The following is a 20,773-nucleotide window of genomic DNA, read 5'->3' on the forward strand; positions in this document are numbered from 1 at the left end:
GAGATAATATGTTGACAATGGGTCACCACCTCGATATGCTGGTGGCGTGTGTATGTGTGTACTTCTACTAGAAAGTACCAGATCCTAATATGAAATTTCTTATCACACATCGCCTTCACTAGTAGAAGACGAAAGGGCATCCCAATCTTGGAAGCCGAGACCATTGGAAATGTAGGCCCCACCTGTATAGATAAGGCTCACGTGATATTTCCGTGAGCCGAGCGGTTTCCCGAGGAGAGAGAACGCTTCGGGAGCAGAACCAGATTATCTTCGATCTTCAAGCCGCCGGGGTCTTTTTCGCGAACACCCCCGCCTGCTCATTCAATCTCGCAGGCAAGGGTGTCCCCTGTTCATGAGAGGGCTTTGGTCGTCCCTTCGTTGGTCCTGTCCGCGGCGGCGAGTCTCGACTCACTCGCCCGCTATGACTCGCTCATATGAGGTATGCATCCTACTGATTGCGCTAGCTCTGGAGCTATAGTCCGAGCGGACGCGAACCAGAGATATCGATTCCGAATCGTGAGCGCTAACGTCTACCGTTGTCTAGTCTGCCATTGCGGCGCTCAACTCCTTGCAAACGAACTATGCGATCGTTGAGGAGCTTCGGAAGTCGACCTCCCGACAGGAGATGAATGAGCGCTCCCTACCAGAGACCGTCGAATGGCTTTGTCGCATCGGTTACAAGGTTGGTCATTGTTTTCAGCACGGATGAATGGGTTGAACGAGCTGGGCTGACATTGGGGCTCCACCCCTCTCTAGCCGTCCGACCTCGATCAACTAAACCCCGTCCATGTCGCCGGAACTAAAGGCAAAGGGTCGACTTCAGCTTTCATTTCCTCCATCCTCTATCAATACACCAAGGCTGAGTCTGATCAGTCGACACCTCGACTCCACAAGATCGGACTCTACACTTCACCGCATCTTCGCTTCGCACGCGAGCGCATCAAGATCGATAATGCCCCGCTTTCTGAAGAGCAGTTTGCGCGCTACTTCTTTGAAGTATGGGATCGCCTAGAAGAGGCTGCTAAGGTGACAGGCCAGGATCCCACTTCGCCGGGGACTAAACCCCAATATTTCCGCTATCTGACGCTGATGGCATTCCACACATACTTGAGCGAAGGCGTTGACGCTGCGGTGATTGAGTGCGGTATCGGAGGTCAATATGATTGCACCAATGTCATCGAGAAGCCTAAGGCGACGGCTATTACTAGCCTTGGAATTGACCACACCGCAATGCTGGGAACTACCATTGAGCAGATCGCATGGCACAAGGGTGGCATCATCAAGTCCGGCGTCAGAGGCTTCACAGCTCCCCAAGCTCCAAGTGCAGAGGAAGTGCTAGCCAAGCGAGCTGAAGAAAAGGGTTCTCAGCTCGACGTCGTCTTAGATCACCCTGACCTTCGTCCTGCGACTAGCCAGGTCAAGCTCGGATTGGCGGGCGATTTCCAGTATACGAATGCCTCGCTGGCTGTGGCAACGGCGGCAGAGTTCTTGAGAAAGACTGGCGTTGCCGACATTTCTGAAAATATCATGTCGGAACCCCTGCCTGCTAAGTTCCTGACTGGCCTTGAAGCGACGCGGCTTGGTGGCCGATGCGAGACTCGGTACGAGAAGAACGTGGCCTGGTATATTGACGGTGGTCACACACTGGAAAGCATCCGGCTGGCCGGCCAGTGGTTTGCCTCACGAATCCAGGCAGACTCGTCCTCCAAGGACGTTGCGACGAAGAAGCCTCGGATCTTGATCTTCAACCAGCAAACTCGCGATAGCACCGCCCTGGCGCGCGCACTCCATGAAACCCTGGCGGCGGCACTAGGAGCCGAAGTCCCCTTTACGCACGCTCTCTTCTGCACGAACATTACCTATAAGCACGCCGGATACCGACCCGACTTGGTCAGCATGAACACGAATGCGGATGATGTCGAGCGCCTGAGCGTTCAGAAGTCTCTCGCAGAGGCTTGGAACTCGATTGACCCTCATGCTAAAACACAAGTATTCGGAACTATCGAAGAAGCCGTGGACTTTGCGCGCGATGTGGCCGCCGAGGAACGCAAGCTTCTCCAGAATGACGAGGCACCTGTCATGACGTTTGTCACCGGTAGCCTGCACCTCGTCGGCGGATTCCTCGACGTGGTGGAGACCAAGCCGTTTGTCGAAAAGGCATGATTCCTCACGAGATGCGATTTTGAATACTTTTGACGGGCCTGGAGCTTCATACCCATTCTAGTTCTTGTATCAACACTTGACGTTTGATTCGATAAATGGAGACGGTGACTATAGAGGTGTTTTGTGGATTTCAACAATTCGAGACTCCCATTGAATACTACCTACTACCTTAGTACATCAATAAAAGACAGAATATTTCCAATCAGCAAACGTGGAATTATTTCGTTACTTTCGAGATATAGAGCTAGTAGGATGTAAGGTCCTCACAATCGAGGATGATGTGCAGCTGCCAAGGTATTACTCACTTATCGCATTCGCCCGAGTCGCCTACTCTACGAGTAATGATGAGAGTACCCAGCTACATGCATAGTAAAACAAAGTAATTTAGGTAGGGTAGTCAGTTTTGCCAGGTTGAAAAACATGTGAAATTGTCGATCGGGGGCAGAAAGCTGCAGAAGCAACCAACCCCTCCGCCTGCCGCACCCCCCACCGATCCGCGTTTCATGCGGTTAAACCCACGGGCCCAACGAAATCCGAAATCCTCCTTCTCACCCTCCCCTCCACCACCCGAACACCAGCCATGTCGGACTCTCAAGACAAGGGCAAGACCCCTCAGCGCCCCGACCAGGTCAACAAGGACCAAGATACCCCCAAGGGTGAGTACGTTCCTGTGTTGATCGTCTGGCGACGCCGACCGAAGCTAAATGCAGAGGACTCCATAGTCAACCCTAAGAACCAGAAAACCGTCCCTCCGCAAATGGTACAACAGATCCTGGACAGCAATCCCGCGCTGAAGGCTGAGATCGCATCGATGGAACCCTCGAAGGCAGCCGAGGCGCTGGCCAACACCGATATCAGTCAATTGTTGACTGGGTTGTCACTTGGCGGAAAGAACCAAAAGGACATGGCTTCTTATAAGTTCTGGCAGACGCAGCCAGTGCCTCGATTCGAAGACAACAAGGACAAGGAAATCAAGCAGGGTCCGATCAAGTGGATCAAGCCGGAGGAGGTGCCTAAGAACCCCGATGCGCTCATCGAAGGGTTCGAATGGTGTACCTTGGATTTGACCAATGACGACGAGCTCCAGGAGCTTTTCGACCTTCTCAACAACCACTATGTGGAGGACGACAACGCTATGTTTCGATTCAGTTATTCAATGTCGTTCCTGAACTGGTATGATCCCTTCTTACTCCTTGCGGCCTCATCCAATGCAAGTTAGCTGACCATGCATCGCAATTCAACAGGGCTTTGAAGTCTCCAGGATGGAAGAAAGAATGGCACGTTGGCGTTCGCGCCACCAAATCACGCAAGCTTGTCGCCTCAATCTCCGGTGTCCCGACGGAGATCCGCGTGCGCGGGGAGCCACTGAAGGTCACGGAAATCAACTTCCTTTGTATCCACAAGAAACTCCGCTCCAAGCGTCTGGCCCCCGTTCTGATCAAGGAAATCACCCGCCGTTGCTACCTCAATGGTATCTACCAAGCCATTTACACTGGTGGTGTCATTCTCCCCACCCCCGTTAGCTCTTGCCGCTACTACCACCGCGCTTTGGACTGGTTGAAGCTTTATTCCGTCGGCTTCTCACCTATGCCCCACGGATCGACCAAGGCGAGACAGGTGGCTAAGAATCAACTTCCTGACAACACCTCCACTCCCGGTCTGCGCCCCATGGAAGAGAAGGACATTGATGCCGTTCATGATCTCTTGGAGCGCTACTTGCGTCGCTTCGACATGTACCAAGCATTCAGTCGCGAGGAGATCGACCACTGGCTGGTCTACAAGGAGAGGGCTGGAAAAGAGCAAGTTGTGTGGTCCTATGTCGCCGAAGACCCTAAGACCAAGAAAATTACGGACTTTGTTTCATTCTACAACTTGGAGTCGACTGTTCTCGACAACCCGTTGCACAACTCTGTGCGTGCCGCATACCTTTACTACTACGCAACTGAAACAGCCTTCACTGGCGACCAACCCGCGCTCAAGGACCGTCTGCTTGTTCTGATCAATGATGCCCTCATTTGTGCCAAAAAGGTAATGATAGAAGAGCCCAACCCCGATGCATAGAGCACACCTTTGCTGACAAGATATCTAGGCTAATTTCGATGTTTTTAACGCCCTCACTCTCCAGGACAACCCTCTGTTCCTCGAGAAGCTCAAGTTCGGCGCCGGTGACGGACAGCTCCACTACTACCTGTACAATTACCGCTGCGCCCCGGTCGCTGGTGGGATCAACGAGAACAACCTTCCCGACCTGAACAAGATGGGAGGCGTTGGTGTTGTCATGCTGTAGGTGGATATCGGCTTTTTTCAAACTCGATGAAGTTGGCGGATTTCGAGTAGGATATTTCAAACGAACTTTATCCTGTCCTCACGAAAAGAGAAAAAAAAGGGTACAACAATGGCTCTAGGCTGATGGGACTTTTGTAACCCTTATCTAGTTGAGGTATTTCCAGCTAGATGCACAGGGGCATGCCCACGAAATGAATGTCTTGATGTCGTCACGAGAAATTAGGAAATACAAAAACAAATGAATAAATACAAATTTGTAAACTAAATGCTCGTAAATCCAGAGAACGGCCGTCAAGGTAGCAGTTATTTACATGGACATGGTTCAACCTGCAGAGCCGCAAGGCCGCCGGATGTCACGTTTGACACCTCAGGCACCATTGCCTGACGTCGTCATCTGAAACGCCCCCCAAGTACCCTCCACTTTCCTTTGCTCCCAGCTAGTTGAGAATCCCTTTCAGGTTATCATACTTTCCAACCCTCGGAAGATCTTTGATCAGTCTCGCCCCACGCGATTCCCAAGCGCAACAATCGCAGAACCGAAAGGGTGGGTAGATCCCCGCACTTGCAACAATGGGCGCGGGCCAGTCGAGCGAATATAGTGGAGCGTCGCCAGGTGAGTTGTTTTGTTTACCCCAGATAAAATTATCTATGATCTTTGGATCATGCCGTTCTCAACATTTCTTCGCGGCTTTCTGTCGCATCGCTTGCTGTCGCGTATGATACCGCAAACACAGCTGACCATAAACAGAGCAATTGAGCCACGTGCTCGCGGAACGCTTCGCAACAAAATGCTTCACTCCACTGGAGCTCACCCACTTCAAGGATAACTTCTACTCTCGCACTGCAGAGCAAGGAGGTATGCGATATTGGAACGAGAAGACCCTCTCTGATTTCCTGGGTGTTCCCGATGGCAGCTTCTCAGCTAGCCATGAGAATCCCCTCGATGCAGGCCCAGTCATCTTCCGAATGGTCTCATATCTTGGTGCCTTTCCTTTCCAGAATACCATGGCTCCCAGCGTACTGACGTTTGAGGCGATGGTCAAGGTGGCTGTGTTGTTGACTGAGCGTTACGGCAAAGCTCTACGAAGGGGGCGCAAGGATCGGATCAAGCTGCTCTTTGGCAGTTTGGCAGATGTTGGGAGAAAAGATGTCGGACCACCCGATGCTGGCAAAGATGAAAATCGGTCGTCTAAGGAGGAGATTGGTGCTTCGAATCCTCAATCCCACCCTCCTGGACTCTCGATCGATGAACCGGCGAATGACGATTACGATGAAGACGAAGACGACGATCTTGCCCTCGCGGCATTGGAGTCTCTTGATGCAATCGAAGTCTTCAAACACGATCACAAGGTTGATCGAACGGTTTACGAAACGCGCATTTCCATCGATACATTCCGTCGGCTTCTCATGCTACTTCTCGTGATTGCGCCCCTCAAGTCCCTCGAGTCGGTGAAGAACTACACGTCTGATCTCAACAAAGAGCTCATCGAAAACATACAAAAAGAGGCGAATCATATCATCGCGGCGTTTTCTCCGGAAGAAAATGATGGAGGGATCTCCTATCAAGCTTTTGCTCGCACAATCTCCTTATCTATGCCGTACCTATTCGACCCTCTGACGCCATTGTTTGAGCACTTGCTCTTCAGCAGAAACCTGAACCTTTCTCAGAAGAGGCACAGCGACGCCACTCTTGAACAGGAAAATGCTGAAAAGGAAGAAGATATATCTCCACCGACTTCGATTTTGCTTCCAGGACGTTTCGAGTCAACGATACTCAACCAAACCGTCATTTCCCACCTATCTTTCTTCCTCCCATCCGTCTCATCCTCAATGAACTTATTCCGCAGCGGCGTCCGTCTACACCCCGTCTTCTCAACAGCCGCTCATGGTTCCTCCCTCACATCATTCTCCCACCACGTGATGACCTGGCAATCGTCTTCTCTCTTACTTCTGCAAGGTATCCCAGCAGAAGGTTCAGACCAAGAGCTCATCACGCTGGGCGCCTATATCCCTCAACCATGGAAATCACCTTCATCCCACAGCTCTTCCCAATCCCAAGCCTCCACCCCTCTCCCCTGTCTCTTCCAACTATCCACAAAACACGAAGTTCTCCCGGGAAATCCATCACTGTCCGTAGAACAACGGACCAACACCCCAGCCGCCTGGTTCTCAACACACTCCGGCATCGCAATTGGCTGCCAAATCCCCCCAGCTTCGCGCACGAACCACACGCATCCCAAGCCACACGGCGCAGGAAGTCTCCTCATCGACGTGAATCTCGAATCGGCAGATTTCTACACCGAGCCTACTAGACATGATGGGGTCTTCTTGCCCGCCACTAGCGCGTGTCTGAATGACCGACCAAAAAAGATCAAACTCGACATTTACTCCTTCGAGATCTGGGGTGTTGTTCCGGATCCGGAACAGAGCTCGGCTGATCCCAGTAGCGATGCTGTGAAGATGCAGCGTGCGAAATGGGAGTTTGAGGCTATGGAGGCGGAACGCCGGAGGAACATCAATATTAAGGCTGGGGCTGGGGATTCTGCGAAGGAGAGTGCAAGGTGGTTGTTGGAAACGGCGGGGATTATTACGGACCATGGGCAGCATGATCGATAAGGTGGATATTCTGCTTTACTTGAGCAGATATTGGCGAGGATACCGCTGAATGACTTTTGGCTTCTTTAGCTGCCGGACTAGGGCTTGAAAAGAATGTTTCTGAATTGTGCTTCCAACGTTACTCGTTAAAAATACAGCGAGTCACCTTATGCGACATAATATGAACCTCGACCATCCTGACCTACTAGTAATACTAGTGCATACTGTAAAAAGGCTTTGGCTTCAGCTCTAAGGCCGAGCCGGGGGGTAGCCAAGCAGGTGCACCATAGAAGTCCACCAACTCCTCTTCCTCCACAGGTTCCTGAGCAACATTCTCAACTTCTGATTCTTCATCTGCAATCTTGACATTGCCACGAGAGATGCGATTCCGAGACGTGGCTCGATTGGTCCCAGAGGCGGGTGTACCTTCGGACTCGGACGCCTCACGCGCCTCTTCGCGAGGCAAGCGAATGGCCGGAAATCCATCCGGAGCACGCTCAGCCCGGTCCATGATGTCGTTCATGTACTTCCGGACTTCCTCGGGTGGCTTGACCACGCGGATCAGGGGCTCAAGAATCTTGGGACTGGCAGCGTGGATGCGGAAAGTCACGGGTTGCCAATACTCTTTCAAGTTCGCTTCTTTGGTGGTAGCTTGACTGGGAGTGGCAGGAGTATCGCCGTCGGGCTTGCTGTCGGGTTTATCGGAGGGCTCTTGCTTCAGAGGAGTATCGGCCGTGGCAGTCTGACCCGCACCTGGAGTAGCAGGTGCTTCATTATCCTTGTCGGCTTTTTTCTTCTTGGATTTTGATGCTCCCTTTCCTTTGCCCTTAGCTGCCGGGGCATCTGTTGCGGTTTCGAGGGGAAAAGGTGTATTGGGATCGACTTTTCGGGTAACAAGGAAAGAGGCAACGATACTGTTGTCGTCTGGACGCCATTCGAGGATTGAGTACTCAGGGAAAAGATATCGATCGCCTGATCCGGCATGGCCGGAAGTACTACTCCCGTAAGGAGTCAACGGTGAAGTAAACTCGAAAACAACCGCCTTATATCCAATGCGAGTCGGAGGCTGAGGTACTGGAGCGGGAGGGCGGTAGTAAGGTGTCGGCGAGCCGTACGGAGGTGGCCTTGATTGGATTGGAGTCTGGCCCCCTCCGTATGGTGTCTGCTGCCATGGTGGCAATGATGTACCAGGTCGTGGTGGTTGCGGTTGGGTTAAAGCGGGTCGAGGAGATGGGACAGCCGGGCTTGGCTGCTGCGGCGTTGTAACTGCTGCAGTGTTGGAAGGCGGCGCAGGATTAACAACGGCTGGAGTGGATGCTGTTGGATTGGTCGAGTTCGCTGGAGTAGCCTGTGGATTGTTTGAGCCGGTCGCAGCTGGCTCTTGCTTGATTGCCGGTGGTGCCCCGGACCCGCCTTGAGGGGCAGCACTAGGCACGCCTGTCTGAGAGGTCTGGCTTTGGGATTGAGTACCGCTCTGCGGTGTTCCCTCAGCCACAGACTTGGGCGTGGCGGTGGTGGGTGCTGGTGTTGCAGGCTTGGATTCCGACGCCGGTGGTTGCTGAGGCCCCTGCGATGGTGTCTGCGCCTGACTAGCTGTTTGCGGCTTGGGTGCTTGCTCTTGGACTGGCTTCTGTTGCGAGCTAGGCGGAGCCGGGGTAGGCTTGTTTTGTGATGCGGGAGATGATGGTTGCGTCGTCGCCTGCGACTGGGCTGGTGTACCCGCTGAATTTTGCTGCTGCTGCTGCTGCTCTCTTTGCTCTCTCGCCTTGATGATCGCATTGAGTTCATCGATATGAGCCTGGAAAGCGCGCAACTGTTCCTGTGTGGCCTGGCTAGATGCAACAACTCGCATTAACGCCTTGAGTTCAGGATCGGCCGCCGCCCTGGTCGCGAGCATCTGAATGACGGGATCTGGACTTGGCTTTGCAGGCTGACCGGGTTGGCCATTTTGCGCCTGAGGCCGCTGCGCATTCTGAGGTGGAGTCTGCTGGGGACCACGATGCTGATGAAGAGGCTGTTGGTTTCCTGGGTATCCTTGTGCGGGTCGGCCGGTCGGAGTGGGAGGGTAAGGAGGTCGTCGTTGTTGATTTGATTGATAAGGCTGGTATTGTTGGAAGGAGTTTGGGTGGCCATAATGGACCATTGGTCGTTGTGGAGGTGCATACTGAATCTGCTGCGGAGCCGTGGGATCCTTGACAGTGAAGATCATAGCATCGAAGCGATGGGGTCCAATCGTAATGTCGCATGGTCCAACCTTTAACATGGAATCCTTCGAGGGGTTGTTCTTTTCGATTTGCTCGCGTCGTGTCTTTTTCGGCTTCGTGTAGTATCGCACCAGGATTCCTTCGCTAAGCCATTTCTTCTTGGAACGTTCCAAGGATGCAAGGAGGACCGAACTGCATAGAATCAATCACTGTTAGTCTTCCATAGAAAGTAGGTCAAAGAATAGTGCAAAGGGATGGGGTTCGAACCTGTCTGCGATCGACTGATATTCTTTGTCCGACAGAGTGCTTGGTTGATGCGCGCGTGTCACCGGCAAGGCTTCATTATCCTTCAGCTTCGTCGGGAGCGGCGTCTCTACAGGCTCAGGAGGCTGCGATGGAACACGAGGAGTGGGCGTCTTCTTCTTTTGCGACTTGGGTGTTCCTGATCTGGGTGTTGCTGTCGCGGCTTCGGAAACTCGTCGCTTGGCTGCGGATTCGCGCCCGGCGCGCGGTGGAAGCTTGCGCTTTTCCGCCATCGAGAAGTAACCCACCCGGTTCCCAGTAGTTCGTTAGAAGGACCAGGCAGGACGGGAGAAGACTGTTGTGAGCAGAAGTCGGGGTGGTGCAGCGGAGGACGCGGAGGTGGAAGGGGGAAAAAGCGTGACGCGATAAGTCGCGGCTTATCAGTGCGTGTCTCCAGCCAACATGAACATCATCGCCCTCTACGTCTACACTCTTTCTACCCTCGATCTGTATATTTGCTTACGCATGCGCTCTGTGTGACGGACAACTGCACTGAACCAAGGGAAGCATACAATCTACGAGCATCGTATCGCAGCAGTCTTGATTGGCTCTCGCGCTCTGCTCCGGTAGGGATTCCCGGCCTTCCCCACGCTACATGATGTTGACATTGGACCCATAGCACCAATGGTTGAGCTCCAACCGATCTTCAAAAAGGCATACTGGTCGCTTGCTGCAGGTGGCCTGGTATACGTGCTTTTTGTGTGCTCTTTGACCTTTCCCGATGTCCAGCGTTTGTATGACTATCTAGCCGTCAGTGATTTTGCGTTGTATCCGACTAAACAGTGTACAGCTTCCTCTATGCGAATAACCTGAACCCAACCCTGTGGCAAGATGTGAATCAGGTTGAGCAATTTGGTTTTTTGAGTGAGTGGCCGAATGAGTGGCACGAAGGTAGCTGCTAACTCGTGCAGATACCCAGGTTCAGCCCTTCAACCTGAAAACCCAGGATAATGAGACGTTGTATGGCTGGCATCTATTGCCCTTGCATCTCTGCTATGAGAATGAGCAGCAGCTATTGGAGAATCCGCCGTCTGGTCCAGCTGAAGATTACACGCAAACTGTGGCCCATAACCTCTTGGCCAACAACCCGAACGCCCGACTCGTGGTTTATTGTAAGCCATGCCTGCATAGCACTCAATGAATCCAGTGACTCAAGGCTAACTGTTTTAAAGTTCATGGAAATGCTGCTCATCTTGCGTCGGCATCGCGGCCTAAAATCTTGAGTTCATTGCTGGCTCTGTCCACCCCATCTCACCCAATCCACGTTTTCACCATTGACTACCGTGGCTTCGGCATCTCAACAGGAAGTCCGACGGAAGAAGGCGTGATTACCGACAGCGTTTCACTTCTCAACTTCCTCACGGCAGGCCCTTACAAGATCTCTCCATCTCGCATCGTTATCGCGGGCCAGAGCTTGGGTACTGCTGTCACTGCCGCTGTGGCTGAACGCTTCGCATTTGGATCACCGGACCCAAATGCCATTCAGCCAGCAATTAAAGATGCCGAGCCATTTGCGGGCGTTGTACTGCTTGCAGGATTTAGTAATGTGCCTAGCCTGATCAAATCCTACAGTATCAAGGGCTTTACTCCACCCCTGCTCTCTCCACTCATTGGATACCCCAGCTTTCAGAAGTGGGTGATTGGCCATACGGCGGACTATTGGCACACTGCAAAGAGAGTGGCTCGGTTGACTGGAATCGACCCGGCGGAGCCTGACGCATCTGGATTGCAGTATTCGCAGAAGGGAGTTGACCTTACCATAATTCATGCTCTGAATGATTACGAGATTCCGTGGTACGAAGGTGTACGTGTCTGGGCTGCTGCTACTGGAGAAACTGTCAAGGACGGCCCTGGCTCTCTTGTTTATGAACAGATTGAGCCCGGTCGTAACGCGGAGGTCAAGGTGTGGAACAATAAAGTTCCTGGTAAGGATGGGCAAGACGTTCTCAAGAAAGTGAGATGGGAGCGGGTCAAATATGGTGGTATGTGGACGCTCGATTGAGTGATCCCTTCTTGTCCCTTCAGGGAGGCATTTTGCTAACATTGACTTAGGACATAATCATGTTGCAGAGTTCTCGGCTGCTGGTATTGCAGTTCTTCGCGCCTTCAACGAGTGAGAGGACTTGTTCACTTCGCATATTGATTGGCGGGGTTCAGATGTTTGAGTCGGTTTTCAATTCCTTAGAGAAATTGGATATGTACATGATTGCTTTTCTTTGAATCAGAACGGAGGAATTGGGAATCTGCCTTGGCGGCCATTACCATGAAGCTAGTATAGTCGTAAGGGGAGGTCCAAGCTTGCCTATGGCCTAAATGTAACATTGCGAGATTTGACCAATGACTGTACTCGTGCCACTGATCTGTCACGACTCAGTGATTCGATCCCGAATGGTAATTTCGGCCTCCGGTACTAGCAAACGGTACGCCAGTCTCCCTTCCCCAGGAACTATCCAGGTCTTGTTGGTGTGGCTGTCGGACAGGTGGGCCATGGGTGGTAACGCCTGAGTAGCTGGGTTTGTCGCTCAATTGTTGGTCTTCGGTCTCGTCTCTAAGGCCAAGGATACGAGATAAGTTATCCGCAGTACGATAAAGGCTATTGTTCCTTGAGCTCATGGCGTCCGCAGTGAAGTAATGTAACTTTTCTTTTCAACCGGTAAGGCAAACAATGTGTCTGTCGATGTTGGACTTGAGTGTATGTGCTGTGCTCGGTGGTGGTGGTGGCGAAGCACCGATGGCGAATATTATCATCATGAAAATAAGTTGATGTCAATGGCCAATGGTATCACGCAGCATTATATAAAGAGCAGAGTGGAAACTGCAAAAGGATTTTTGAAGTTCGTGTCATTGTTCCTTTCCTCGATACCGCTGTGTAAATCGCGCAAGTTGGCGCCACCAGCAGCCAGCCCGAACGGGTTTCTATAGCACGCCATTACCTCCTCCGCGTGCTAGAAATTTGACAATTTTTCATGATGGACATGGCTCACCGCTGATTGAAGTAGAGCTTAAGTAGGATAGGTATGATGTTGGCAAAGTGTCAATCCACTTAAAATGTCATACTTGAAGGGATGGAATGTAGATTGGAATACCCATGAATAAATAAGAAGCCCCCCACATAAGTGGCAATTATACAAGCCAAGACTTTCTGTCTTTCATTGAACTACCGACAGCCTGCCTTCGAAGTCCGATCTTATTTATTCACCAGTTACCGCCATCATGAAGTTTCTCAGCCTGGCCTTGATCAGCGCCCTCGCGTTCCTTGCGAACGCCGCATCTATCTACCCCGAGATGGAGCACGGAATTAACGGTCCTCTGGATTCGTGCATTAAGAGTAAGTTTTAAAACTCAATGTGACGACTGCAAGTATAGTTCTGAGCCAAGATGGATGACGCTGATGTGCAATTGAAATGTAGCTGGTGAATACTGCGAGGCTGGCAATGAGTCCTGTAGCCACAAGTGCATCAACGCAAAGTGTGGTGCTGAGAACAACTGAATTCGGCATGGCTTAGAATACAGGAAGCTTAGCCTTCTACCTGATTTTTTGAAATCTAAACTCATGTTTCAGTTTCTGCCGGGGTTTTTCCTTGAGGCTGATTCCACGAACCGGTAACATTTTTGGCGACTCCCTGTGTAAAGACAAAGAAGAGCATGGCGTCAGAATTCACAAGCTCGCTCAAATGATTCGTAAAGGCTTGTCCTTTACTGCCCATTGTATTCCGAGTCCATCGCATATTTCGGTCATCGTGGGTGCCGACGAAAGCTGGATCTGACCCCGGGGCTGACGGGGCATCATGTACATTTTGGCCCCACCTCGATCTATAACCACTTAGCGGCGCATGCTATTATGCAGACGACCCTGGTGCACCCCAAAATCTATGACCAGATGCAATCAATAACCTCTCATCTTTTCAAGTTAAGCGAAATCAAACATCAAAATAACCGAACCTCGGCATTTGTTGATTTCCGCTGAGTCATCGTTACCGATTGCGGGGAATCGGAAGCTTGAAGCACCCTCCTCAAGTTCGCTGCAGACAACCCGAGCTTGCATTACGAAGTACACGCCTACTTTGCGCAATCATCATGGCAGTCCCACAGATCACTCTCTACGTGGATATCGTCAGCCCCTTTGCATACATCGCATTCCACGTGCTCAAGGCAAGTTCTGCACCGCGTCCCTCACAGGCTGCATCGCGCGAGTCTTAACACGAACAATAGAACTCGCCCACCTTTGCGAAATGCAACATCAACTATGTTCCCATTTTCCTTGGGGGATTGATGCATGAGTGTAATAATACGCCGCCGATTAATATCAAGAGTATGTCTTTGAGGCTTTTGTTGACTTGACAAAGACTAGAATAACTGATGTCGCGCAGACAAGGATAAGTGGATGGGTCTTGAGCGGATGCGCTGGGCGAAGTACTTCAATGTTCCGATGACAGAGAAGCTCCCCGAGGGATTCCCTCCGAAGACTCTCGCGATCCAGCGAGCACTTTGTACGATTTCTCAGAAATGGCCTGAAAAGCTGCCCGCCGTGATCGAGGCGCTTTATCGCTCTTTCTGGGTTGATGAGAATCCTCGTATCGGTGACCTTGAGGGATTTGCACCTGTGCTTGAACGTGTTCTTGGGAAACAGGCTGCTCAGGAGACATTATCGGCTGTAAGTTGAATCTAGAGTTTATCTTTTCTGTTGGGATGTGGATTAACGTCTCCCAGATGAGCCAGCCGGAAATTAAAGCTCTGTTGTCTGCCAATACAAATCGATCTTTCAAAGAGGGCGCATTTGGTCTTCCGTGGTTCCAGTGCACTGATGCCAGTGGCAAGACTGAGGGCTTCTGGGGTGTTGATCATCTCGGAGTAGTGGCTGACTTTTTGGGATTGGATCGCAGTCGGGATTCGGGTTTCAGGGCTGTTCTCTGATTCCAGTATAGAGAGTGTAGGATATGAAGGGTTCTCTATTTTTGGTTGGATAAGAAATCACGGAGGCTAATCGTGAATTATTTCTGAATCGAATCATTTATTGTACACTTTTCTGAATCAAAATGCTTTTGCATAAGCCAGTCCTGTAAGTAAGTCCGCCCCTGCCAGACGATATTCGTGGACATCGTACATTTCCGCCCGCTCCCGGTATAATGTATATATATTTCGAAGCAGCCGCTCAGTTCATCTTGGGAGGCGGCTTCGTGCTCATATGCTTTTCCCGGAGGAAATCGCAAAGTTGTTCGGAGTCCATTTCGTCAATGGCGCGATGTTCATCTGGATGAAGGGCCGAATCGACAGCTAAACACAATCAAGTCAGTAAACTGAATCATATGAGTTAGACAGTGGAATCACCCTGTTCGAATCCACTTCCAGTACCATTTTCAGCGCCAGTTAAAGAATGTATCCGCGCTTGCAAAGTCTCAAGCGCCCCCTCCGCAGCTGGAACAATAACCTCCTTCACTTCACTCGCCTTCTCCCCTGCCAGAGTCGAGACTTCACTCCCAATTTCGGAGACCGAGCGACCACCTGTCACGGAGTTGACCTGTTCTTTCACGCAGGCAAGAACACCCTGGGACTCATTTGATTGGACTGGGACGCTTTCATTTCTGTCGAGTTGTTCCGGGGTCGAATTCGTATAGATCGAGTCGCTCGATGAGCTCATTATGCGTCTCGTTTTGCGTTCTGTGGAGGTAGCGAGAAGGGAGAAAATGGGATCCGTCAATAAAACCGGGGTGAAAGCGTAGGGCTGAGCTGTCGTAGGGCTGAGAGCGTTTTAGGGCGTCGCCCGATTCCCGAGGGGGTATGACATCGAGGTAGGCAGGGTGAGCCCGCGTGTCGATCGCGTTAGGCCAGGCAGAAGGAATCTGGGCAATCTCGGCTGAGATCATGGCGCGTTTTGCGGACGTGGAGACGGTCGTTTTATTTGGTTTTGTTGCCCGGCTTGGTCGATGTCCCCAGCGATGACGTCGTTGGACCCATCGGCTGCGATGAACCTTTTCAGGATGAGTTGTACATTGTGCTCGCGCGTGTAGTTGCAAGGTTAAAGGGTGATGTTTTGGGTTGAATCTTGGGTGTAGAGGTGTCGCCAGAGTGTTGATGTGGCTTGGTCATTAATTATGGTTTGGTCTACTTTTGGTCCCATGTCCAGCCCTGCAGTACTACACAGCGGAGCTACTGTTTCCTATCAAGTTTCCAAGATTTTTTCTGCTAACTCGGATTTATTAGATAGGTTAAAAATAGATATATGACTCAAGCAATGCAATTGTTCATTCTATCGCCTGCTAGCTACCTCAGTGCATGAGTATTTCTCTTTGTTGTCCATGCCTTGGCTGAATATACAGGGACAGTCTGCCCCACCGCCCCCGCCACGCCGCATCGCAAAACGAGACTGCTCCGATCCAACCCTCCATCTCCAACGTTCACCACACCAACCTCCCCGCCATGGCCCCAATCCCCGTGACAATCGTCACCGGCTTCCTCGGCTCCGGAAAAACCACTATCCTCCTCAACCTGATCCCACAACTCCCCAAAACCTACCGACTAGCCCTTCTCAAAAACGAGTTCGGCGACGTCGCAGTCGATTCCCAACTCGCCTCCACCCAATCGATCTCCGGCGTCCGCGAACTGCTCAACGGCTGCATCTGCTGCAACCTGGTTGGCCAACTCAGCGATGCTCTCGAAACCCTCCGCTCTGAGGTCGTCCCCGACCGAATCGTCATCGAGACGAGCGGGAGCGCTTTCCCCGCTACACTGGCTATGGAGGTGAATCGGCTTTCGCGCGAGGGCGAGGGCGAGTTCATTCTTGATGGGGTGATTAGCGTTATTGATGTGGAAAATTGGGAGGGGTATGAGGATACTTCCTATACGGCTAAGTTGCAAGCCAAGTATACGGATTTGATCATCTTTAATAAGTGGGAGGGGGTTCCGGAGCAGCGTTTGGATGTCTGTCTTGACCGGGTTGGCGATTTGGAAATCGAGACGCCGTGGGTCAAGTCTGTCAAGGGTGTCGTGGATAGGGATATCCTGCTGGGTATTGACGGGGCGCTCTTCGCGAAGCAGAATGGGGAGGAGGCTGTCGCGGGCAATGGACACGATCACGAGCATGCGCATGAACACAAGCATGATCACCAGTCGGAGGTGGAGGTTCTGTCGGTTATTCTGAAGCAATCTGCCCCCGGCAAGACGGTCGACGTGTCTGCGTTGGAGAAGCTGCTTTCTTCCGCGCCGAGAGAGGAGGTTTATCGCATCAAGGGCATTATTCGCTCTTCTGCGCAGAATCCCCCGGCTGAATCGTCGGATGATATGGATTCTCGGAAGCATGGTGAGGGCAGTCGGTACTATATTCTCAACTGGGCGTTTGGGAGGTGGACTGCGACTCCCTCGACGGTGGTTGCGGAGTCAGCTGACGAGGCGGTTGTCGCTCGGCTGACGTTCATCTTGGCCCGGTACGAGTCGACCAAGTGGAAGAAGAAGCTTGAGGCGGGTGGTCTGGTCCAGGCTGTTGATGATGAAGCTGCGTTGACTGTGGAGCGACTGGTTTGAGCAGGTTCCCGCTTGCATTTGTACCTTTGTATAGAGTTCTTAGACGGATTCGACTTGATGATACCAGATGTCTAGAATAGACGATAGAAATGATGGAATGATCGTGACGAATGAAGAAAGTCATATATATCAGTCTGAGAACTCCACCAAATTCAACGGCGAGGTGATTATTTGAGTGAACTGCACATGGCAGTGCTATTCCAATGCCCTACTTGCTTATCTTGGGGGCAGTACATGTACGTTGACATTAACTTAACTGGGCGAGTTCTCTCCATACTGGCACTAATAATAATGATCGGTTATCCAAACTGACTTATGTACCGGATTTGAACCAATGCCCCTGGGAAGTACCCATGGTACGATCGGTAAGCCGTTGGGACAGGTGGGAAAGTACCACGGGAGGCGAGTCACTTCAAGCGCGATCCTCCCGCTTTGCCCTACAAAGCTTGGCACCGGCGCCGGGAAGGCACATAATGGCTTATTATAAAAAATTGATTGCCTGCGTAGTACCTCTTTTAACCTATGACAATTTCCCGGCTTATAAGAAACAGCTGGCGAAGCTACGATGTAGTAGTGCTAGTGTAAACAGTAGCTTTCTAGAAGGGTGTTGCACAGTCATCGGGATCTGATACAAAAACAGTTCGCCCTGATCTGAGTGTAACCGTGACCCGAGACCCGTTTTCTATTTCTAATATAATCATTCAACTGCAACATGATTTTCACCCAACAAAGACGCGCCATTGCGTGCGCTTTAAATTACTTGGCTCGATTGAACAAGCGTTTTTTCAGTTCGGGCGACTTCCCGATTAGGTCAAGCCCGCCGCGAAGCTGATAACGCCATCGGCGCTATTCTGCTCGAAGCAACCACACAACTCAGCTAGCACGATTCGCACGGGGGCTTTGGCGCTGCGGCAGACAGGTCTTGCTCGCCGCACCGCGTTACACTAGCTACAGTGTCCCGCGTCGCGCCCTTTCATTGGCCCGGTCTAGTCTGAGGAATGTTACCTCGCACGCCATGACGGCGATGGAGATGGCCGGTTTTAAACCCGAAATTCCTCCGGCCTCATGGTCCATAGCCTTTTTCTTTCTCTTTGCCGGCGTTGACTCTTCTCAACCTTGTGGTTAACTCATACGTTCACCGCAAGATGGCGCTTCTGGGTGTCTTTCGACGACGCCGCCAGGAAGGCCAGATCCTGGACGCGAGTCAGGGAGACGCTGACTCGGCGGGACGCATCGAAGATCGTGCGGAGGAACCGTCGATCAAGCCGGAGGTGAATGACTCGCACACCGTCCTGCCGGACGCAGAGAAGGTGCAGGTGTCGGAGACGCTGGCCATTGAATATGAGAGCGCCGATGACCCCGAGATTGCTGCGCTGCCCTTGCAGGTGCGACAGCTGATCAATTTGCACGATGATCCCACTCTGCCGACCATCACGTTCCGCTACTTTCTTCTTTCGGTCATCTTCGTTATTCCCGGCGCTTTCCTGTCTCAGTTGAGTTACTTCCGAACGACCAGCGCCAATTATTCGGTCTTCTTTGTCCAGATTGCCTGCCACTACTTTGGTCACTTTCTGGCACGAAGCTTGCCTGCTTGGGTTATTCGGGTTCCGGGCACGAGTTGGTCGTTCAGCCTCAATCCCGGACCATGGAGCATCAAGGAGCATGTCCTGGTCACCGTGACCGCGGCTTCGGGCGCAACCTACAATATGGGCTACGCTCCCATAGTCCTGGCGGAGCTGTGGTACGGTGAGAGAATCCATCCCGCAGTGGCACTCTTTTTCATGCTTGCGATCGTATGGACTGGATATTCATTCGCAGCTCTGGCACGGCAGATTCTCCTGCCGGACCCAGAGTACATCTGGCCCCAGGCTCTGATGCAGACGACCTTGTTCGAGACGTTCCGCAGAACAGATACATCGTCGCGCCTAGCCAGACGCCAGATGAAGGTCTTTTTTTCGCGCTCCTCGGAATGACCCTCTGGCAGTTCCTACCAGAGTATGTATTCCCATTCACCTCGTCCTTGGCCTTTCTGTGCTGGGTTGCGCCGCGGAATCCCGTGGCCAATTTCATTGGCTCAGGACTGGGAGGCATGGGCTTCCTGAATCTTTCTCTGGACTGGTCCAACATCAACTGGAACGGATCTTCGATTATGCTCACTCCCTGGTGGACGCAAGTTCTTCTCTTCCTCGCTTTTGCCTTCAACTGCTGGGTCCTCCTTCCTGCTGCGAAATGGGGAAACCTTGGCTCTTATAAGCACGGCCTCATGTCCAACAGCCTATTCATGGCTAATGGAACCAAATACCCCACGGCGGAGGTTCTTACTCCAACCTATCATCTGAACGAGACTGCCTTCCAAGAGTACGGACCCATGTACATGGGCATGCAGAATGTGTGGGCGACATTCTTCGACTACGCAAAGCTCCCGGCTGCAATTACCTGGATCGCCACATTCGGCTTCACGCAAGTGCGAAGCAACCTAAAAAAGATCTTCGACTCTCGCAAGAAAGCAGGAACGACGAATGCGAATACGCAAGGTCAGGGAATCCACTACAAGTACAACGACCGACTCAACGTCATCCAGCGACAGTACAAGGAAATCCCATCGTGGTGGTACATCGCTCTCTTCCTCGCAGCATTCGTCATCCTTATCACCAGCATTGCATGCGGATACCTGTTCATCCCGATCTGGACCTTATTCGTCGGACTAGCCAGCGCAGCCATCTTCGTCATCCCTTTCGCCTGGCTGTACGCCATCTCGAACTACCAGCTTGAAACCGGTTCCTTCAACGAGTTGATGTACGGATACATGGTGCACACCAAAGCCGGTCAAAATCACCAGCATCCTTGCGGTCCCTCAGTCTACGGATCCATTGCCGGCGACGCTTGGTACCGCGCACAGTACATGCTTCAAGACCAGAAAATCGGCCACTACATGCACATCCCACCGCGCGAGATCTTCTTCTCGCAGATTTTCGGCACGCTCATGGGAGTCCCCATCAACTACGCCGTCATCCGCTGGGTCATGGATACGAAAGGCGACTACCTAACCGGCAAAAAGAGCGATCCGCTCAACCAGTGGACGGGACAAAAACTCGTTACCTCCAACACGATGGGCGTGCAATACGCCGTCCTAGGCCCGAAGCGACTCTTCGCAGAAGCAGAGATGGCCCCACTCCCCTGGTCTTTCCTCGTCGGAGCCGTCATCCCGCCTATCCTGTACGTATTCCACCGCTTCCTCCCGAAGCTGCGAATCGACCTGTGGAACGTGAGTATTTTCTTCGGCGGGCTGGCCATGTTCTATGGTAATGTCAGTACCGGGTACACGTCCGCTATCATCGGCGCGTACATCACGATGTACTGGGCCTACCGGCGCCACTTTGAGGTCTGGAAGCGGTATAACTATCTCGTTGCGGCTGCCTTTGATGCAGGCTTTAACTTGAATATGTTACTTATTTTCCTCTTTTTTGGCGCCGGAAAGCAGATCTCAATGTCGAATTGGTGGGGTAATAATGCTGACTCGGTGGAGAGATGTTTTGCGTTGGAGAGTTGAGTGACCTCAGGACTTGAGGGTCAACTTCGCTTGTTTTTGCTATTCTCTGGGTATTCTCCATGCATCTTTAGATACCAGTAGTATGAAACGATCAATTTCATGAGTCCAATGTTCGGAAGCCTCATTCAATGCCTAGATACCTCGCTTAGGAAAT

General features: G+C 51.9%; 9 protein-coding genes across 9 annotated transcripts; 7 read left to right on the forward strand and 2 right to left on the reverse strand.

The window, feature by feature from the left end:
- Positions 1 to 421: 421 nt before the first annotated feature.
- N7532_009369 (tetrahydrofolate synthase) lies at positions 422 to 2,163 on the forward strand (the record flags this gene model as incomplete). The annotated part of the gene is made up of 3 exons (XM_056621860.1): positions 422 to 439; positions 545 to 682; positions 757 to 2,163. The coding sequence occupies 3 exons, from the start codon at positions 422 to 424 to the stop codon at positions 2,161 to 2,163; spliced, it is 1,563 nt and encodes a 520-aa protein (XP_056472666.1).
- A 580-nt stretch (positions 2,164 to 2,743) lies between these two features.
- N7532_009370 (glycylpeptide N-tetradecanoyltransferase swoF) lies at positions 2,744 to 4,450 on the forward strand (the record flags this gene model as incomplete). Its single annotated transcript, XM_056621861.1, has 3 exons — positions 2,744 to 3,336; positions 3,408 to 4,191; positions 4,253 to 4,450. The coding sequence occupies 3 exons, from the start codon at positions 2,744 to 2,746 to the stop codon at positions 4,448 to 4,450; spliced, it is 1,575 nt and encodes a 524-aa protein (XP_056472667.1).
- Positions 4,451 to 5,019: 569 nt separating this feature from the next.
- On the forward strand, positions 5,020 to 7,065 carry N7532_009371 (TLD domain-containing protein; the record flags this gene model as incomplete). Its single annotated transcript, XM_056621862.1, has 2 exons — positions 5,020 to 5,062; positions 5,198 to 7,065. The coding sequence occupies 2 exons, from the start codon at positions 5,020 to 5,022 to the stop codon at positions 7,063 to 7,065; spliced, it is 1,911 nt and encodes a 636-aa protein (XP_056472668.1).
- A 193-nt stretch (positions 7,066 to 7,258) lies between these two features.
- Positions 7,259 to 9,784, reverse strand: N7532_009372 (uncharacterized protein; the record flags this gene model as incomplete). Its single annotated transcript, XM_056621863.1, has 2 exons — positions 7,259 to 9,440; positions 9,516 to 9,784. 2 exons carry the CDS (start codon positions 9,782 to 9,784, stop codon positions 7,259 to 7,261), a joined length of 2,451 nt encoding a protein of 816 aa, XP_056472669.1.
- A 391-nt stretch (positions 9,785 to 10,175) lies between these two features.
- N7532_009373 (alpha/beta hydrolase) lies at positions 10,176 to 11,668 on the forward strand (the record flags this gene model as incomplete). Its single annotated transcript, XM_056621864.1, has 5 exons — positions 10,176 to 10,285; positions 10,342 to 10,415; positions 10,463 to 10,663; positions 10,724 to 11,533; positions 11,604 to 11,668. The coding sequence occupies 5 exons, from the start codon at positions 10,176 to 10,178 to the stop codon at positions 11,666 to 11,668; spliced, it is 1,260 nt and encodes a 419-aa protein (XP_056472670.1).
- Positions 11,669 to 13,628: 1,960 nt separating this feature from the next.
- Positions 13,629 to 14,465, forward strand: N7532_009374 (putative 2-hydroxychromene-2-carboxylate isomerase; the record flags this gene model as incomplete). Its single annotated transcript, XM_056621865.1, has 4 exons — positions 13,629 to 13,703; positions 13,764 to 13,863; positions 13,922 to 14,205; positions 14,262 to 14,465. 4 exons carry the CDS (start codon positions 13,629 to 13,631, stop codon positions 14,463 to 14,465), a joined length of 663 nt encoding a protein of 220 aa, XP_056472671.1.
- A 238-nt stretch (positions 14,466 to 14,703) lies between these two features.
- N7532_009375 (uncharacterized protein) lies at positions 14,704 to 15,415 on the reverse strand (the record flags this gene model as incomplete). The annotated part of the gene is made up of 3 exons (XM_056621866.1): positions 14,704 to 14,825; positions 14,880 to 15,209; positions 15,256 to 15,415. 3 exons carry the CDS (start codon positions 15,413 to 15,415, stop codon positions 14,704 to 14,706), a joined length of 612 nt encoding a protein of 203 aa, XP_056472672.1.
- A 553-nt stretch (positions 15,416 to 15,968) lies between these two features.
- On the forward strand, positions 15,969 to 17,069 carry N7532_009376 (CobW-like GTP-binding protein; the record flags this gene model as incomplete). The annotated part of the gene is made up of 1 exon (XM_056621867.1): positions 15,969 to 17,069. The coding sequence occupies one exon, from the start codon at positions 15,969 to 15,971 to the stop codon at positions 17,067 to 17,069; it is 1,101 nt and encodes a 366-aa protein (XP_056472673.1).
- A 1,145-nt stretch (positions 17,070 to 18,214) lies between these two features.
- Positions 18,215 to 20,619, forward strand: N7532_009377 (OPT family oligopeptide transporter; the record flags this gene model as incomplete). The annotated part of the gene is made up of 2 exons (XM_056621868.1): positions 18,215 to 18,815; positions 18,938 to 20,619. The coding sequence occupies 2 exons, from the start codon at positions 18,215 to 18,217 to the stop codon at positions 20,617 to 20,619; spliced, it is 2,283 nt and encodes a 760-aa protein (XP_056472674.1).
- Positions 20,620 to 20,773: the final 154 nt, after the last annotated feature.

This window comes from Penicillium argentinense (assembly GCF_028826775.1).
Source record: "Penicillium argentinense strain IBT 30761 chromosome Unknown utg000009l_segment0_segment0, whole genome shotgun sequence".
NCBI classification, from domain to species: domain Eukaryota; kingdom Fungi; phylum Ascomycota; class Eurotiomycetes; order Eurotiales; family Aspergillaceae; genus Penicillium; species Penicillium argentinense.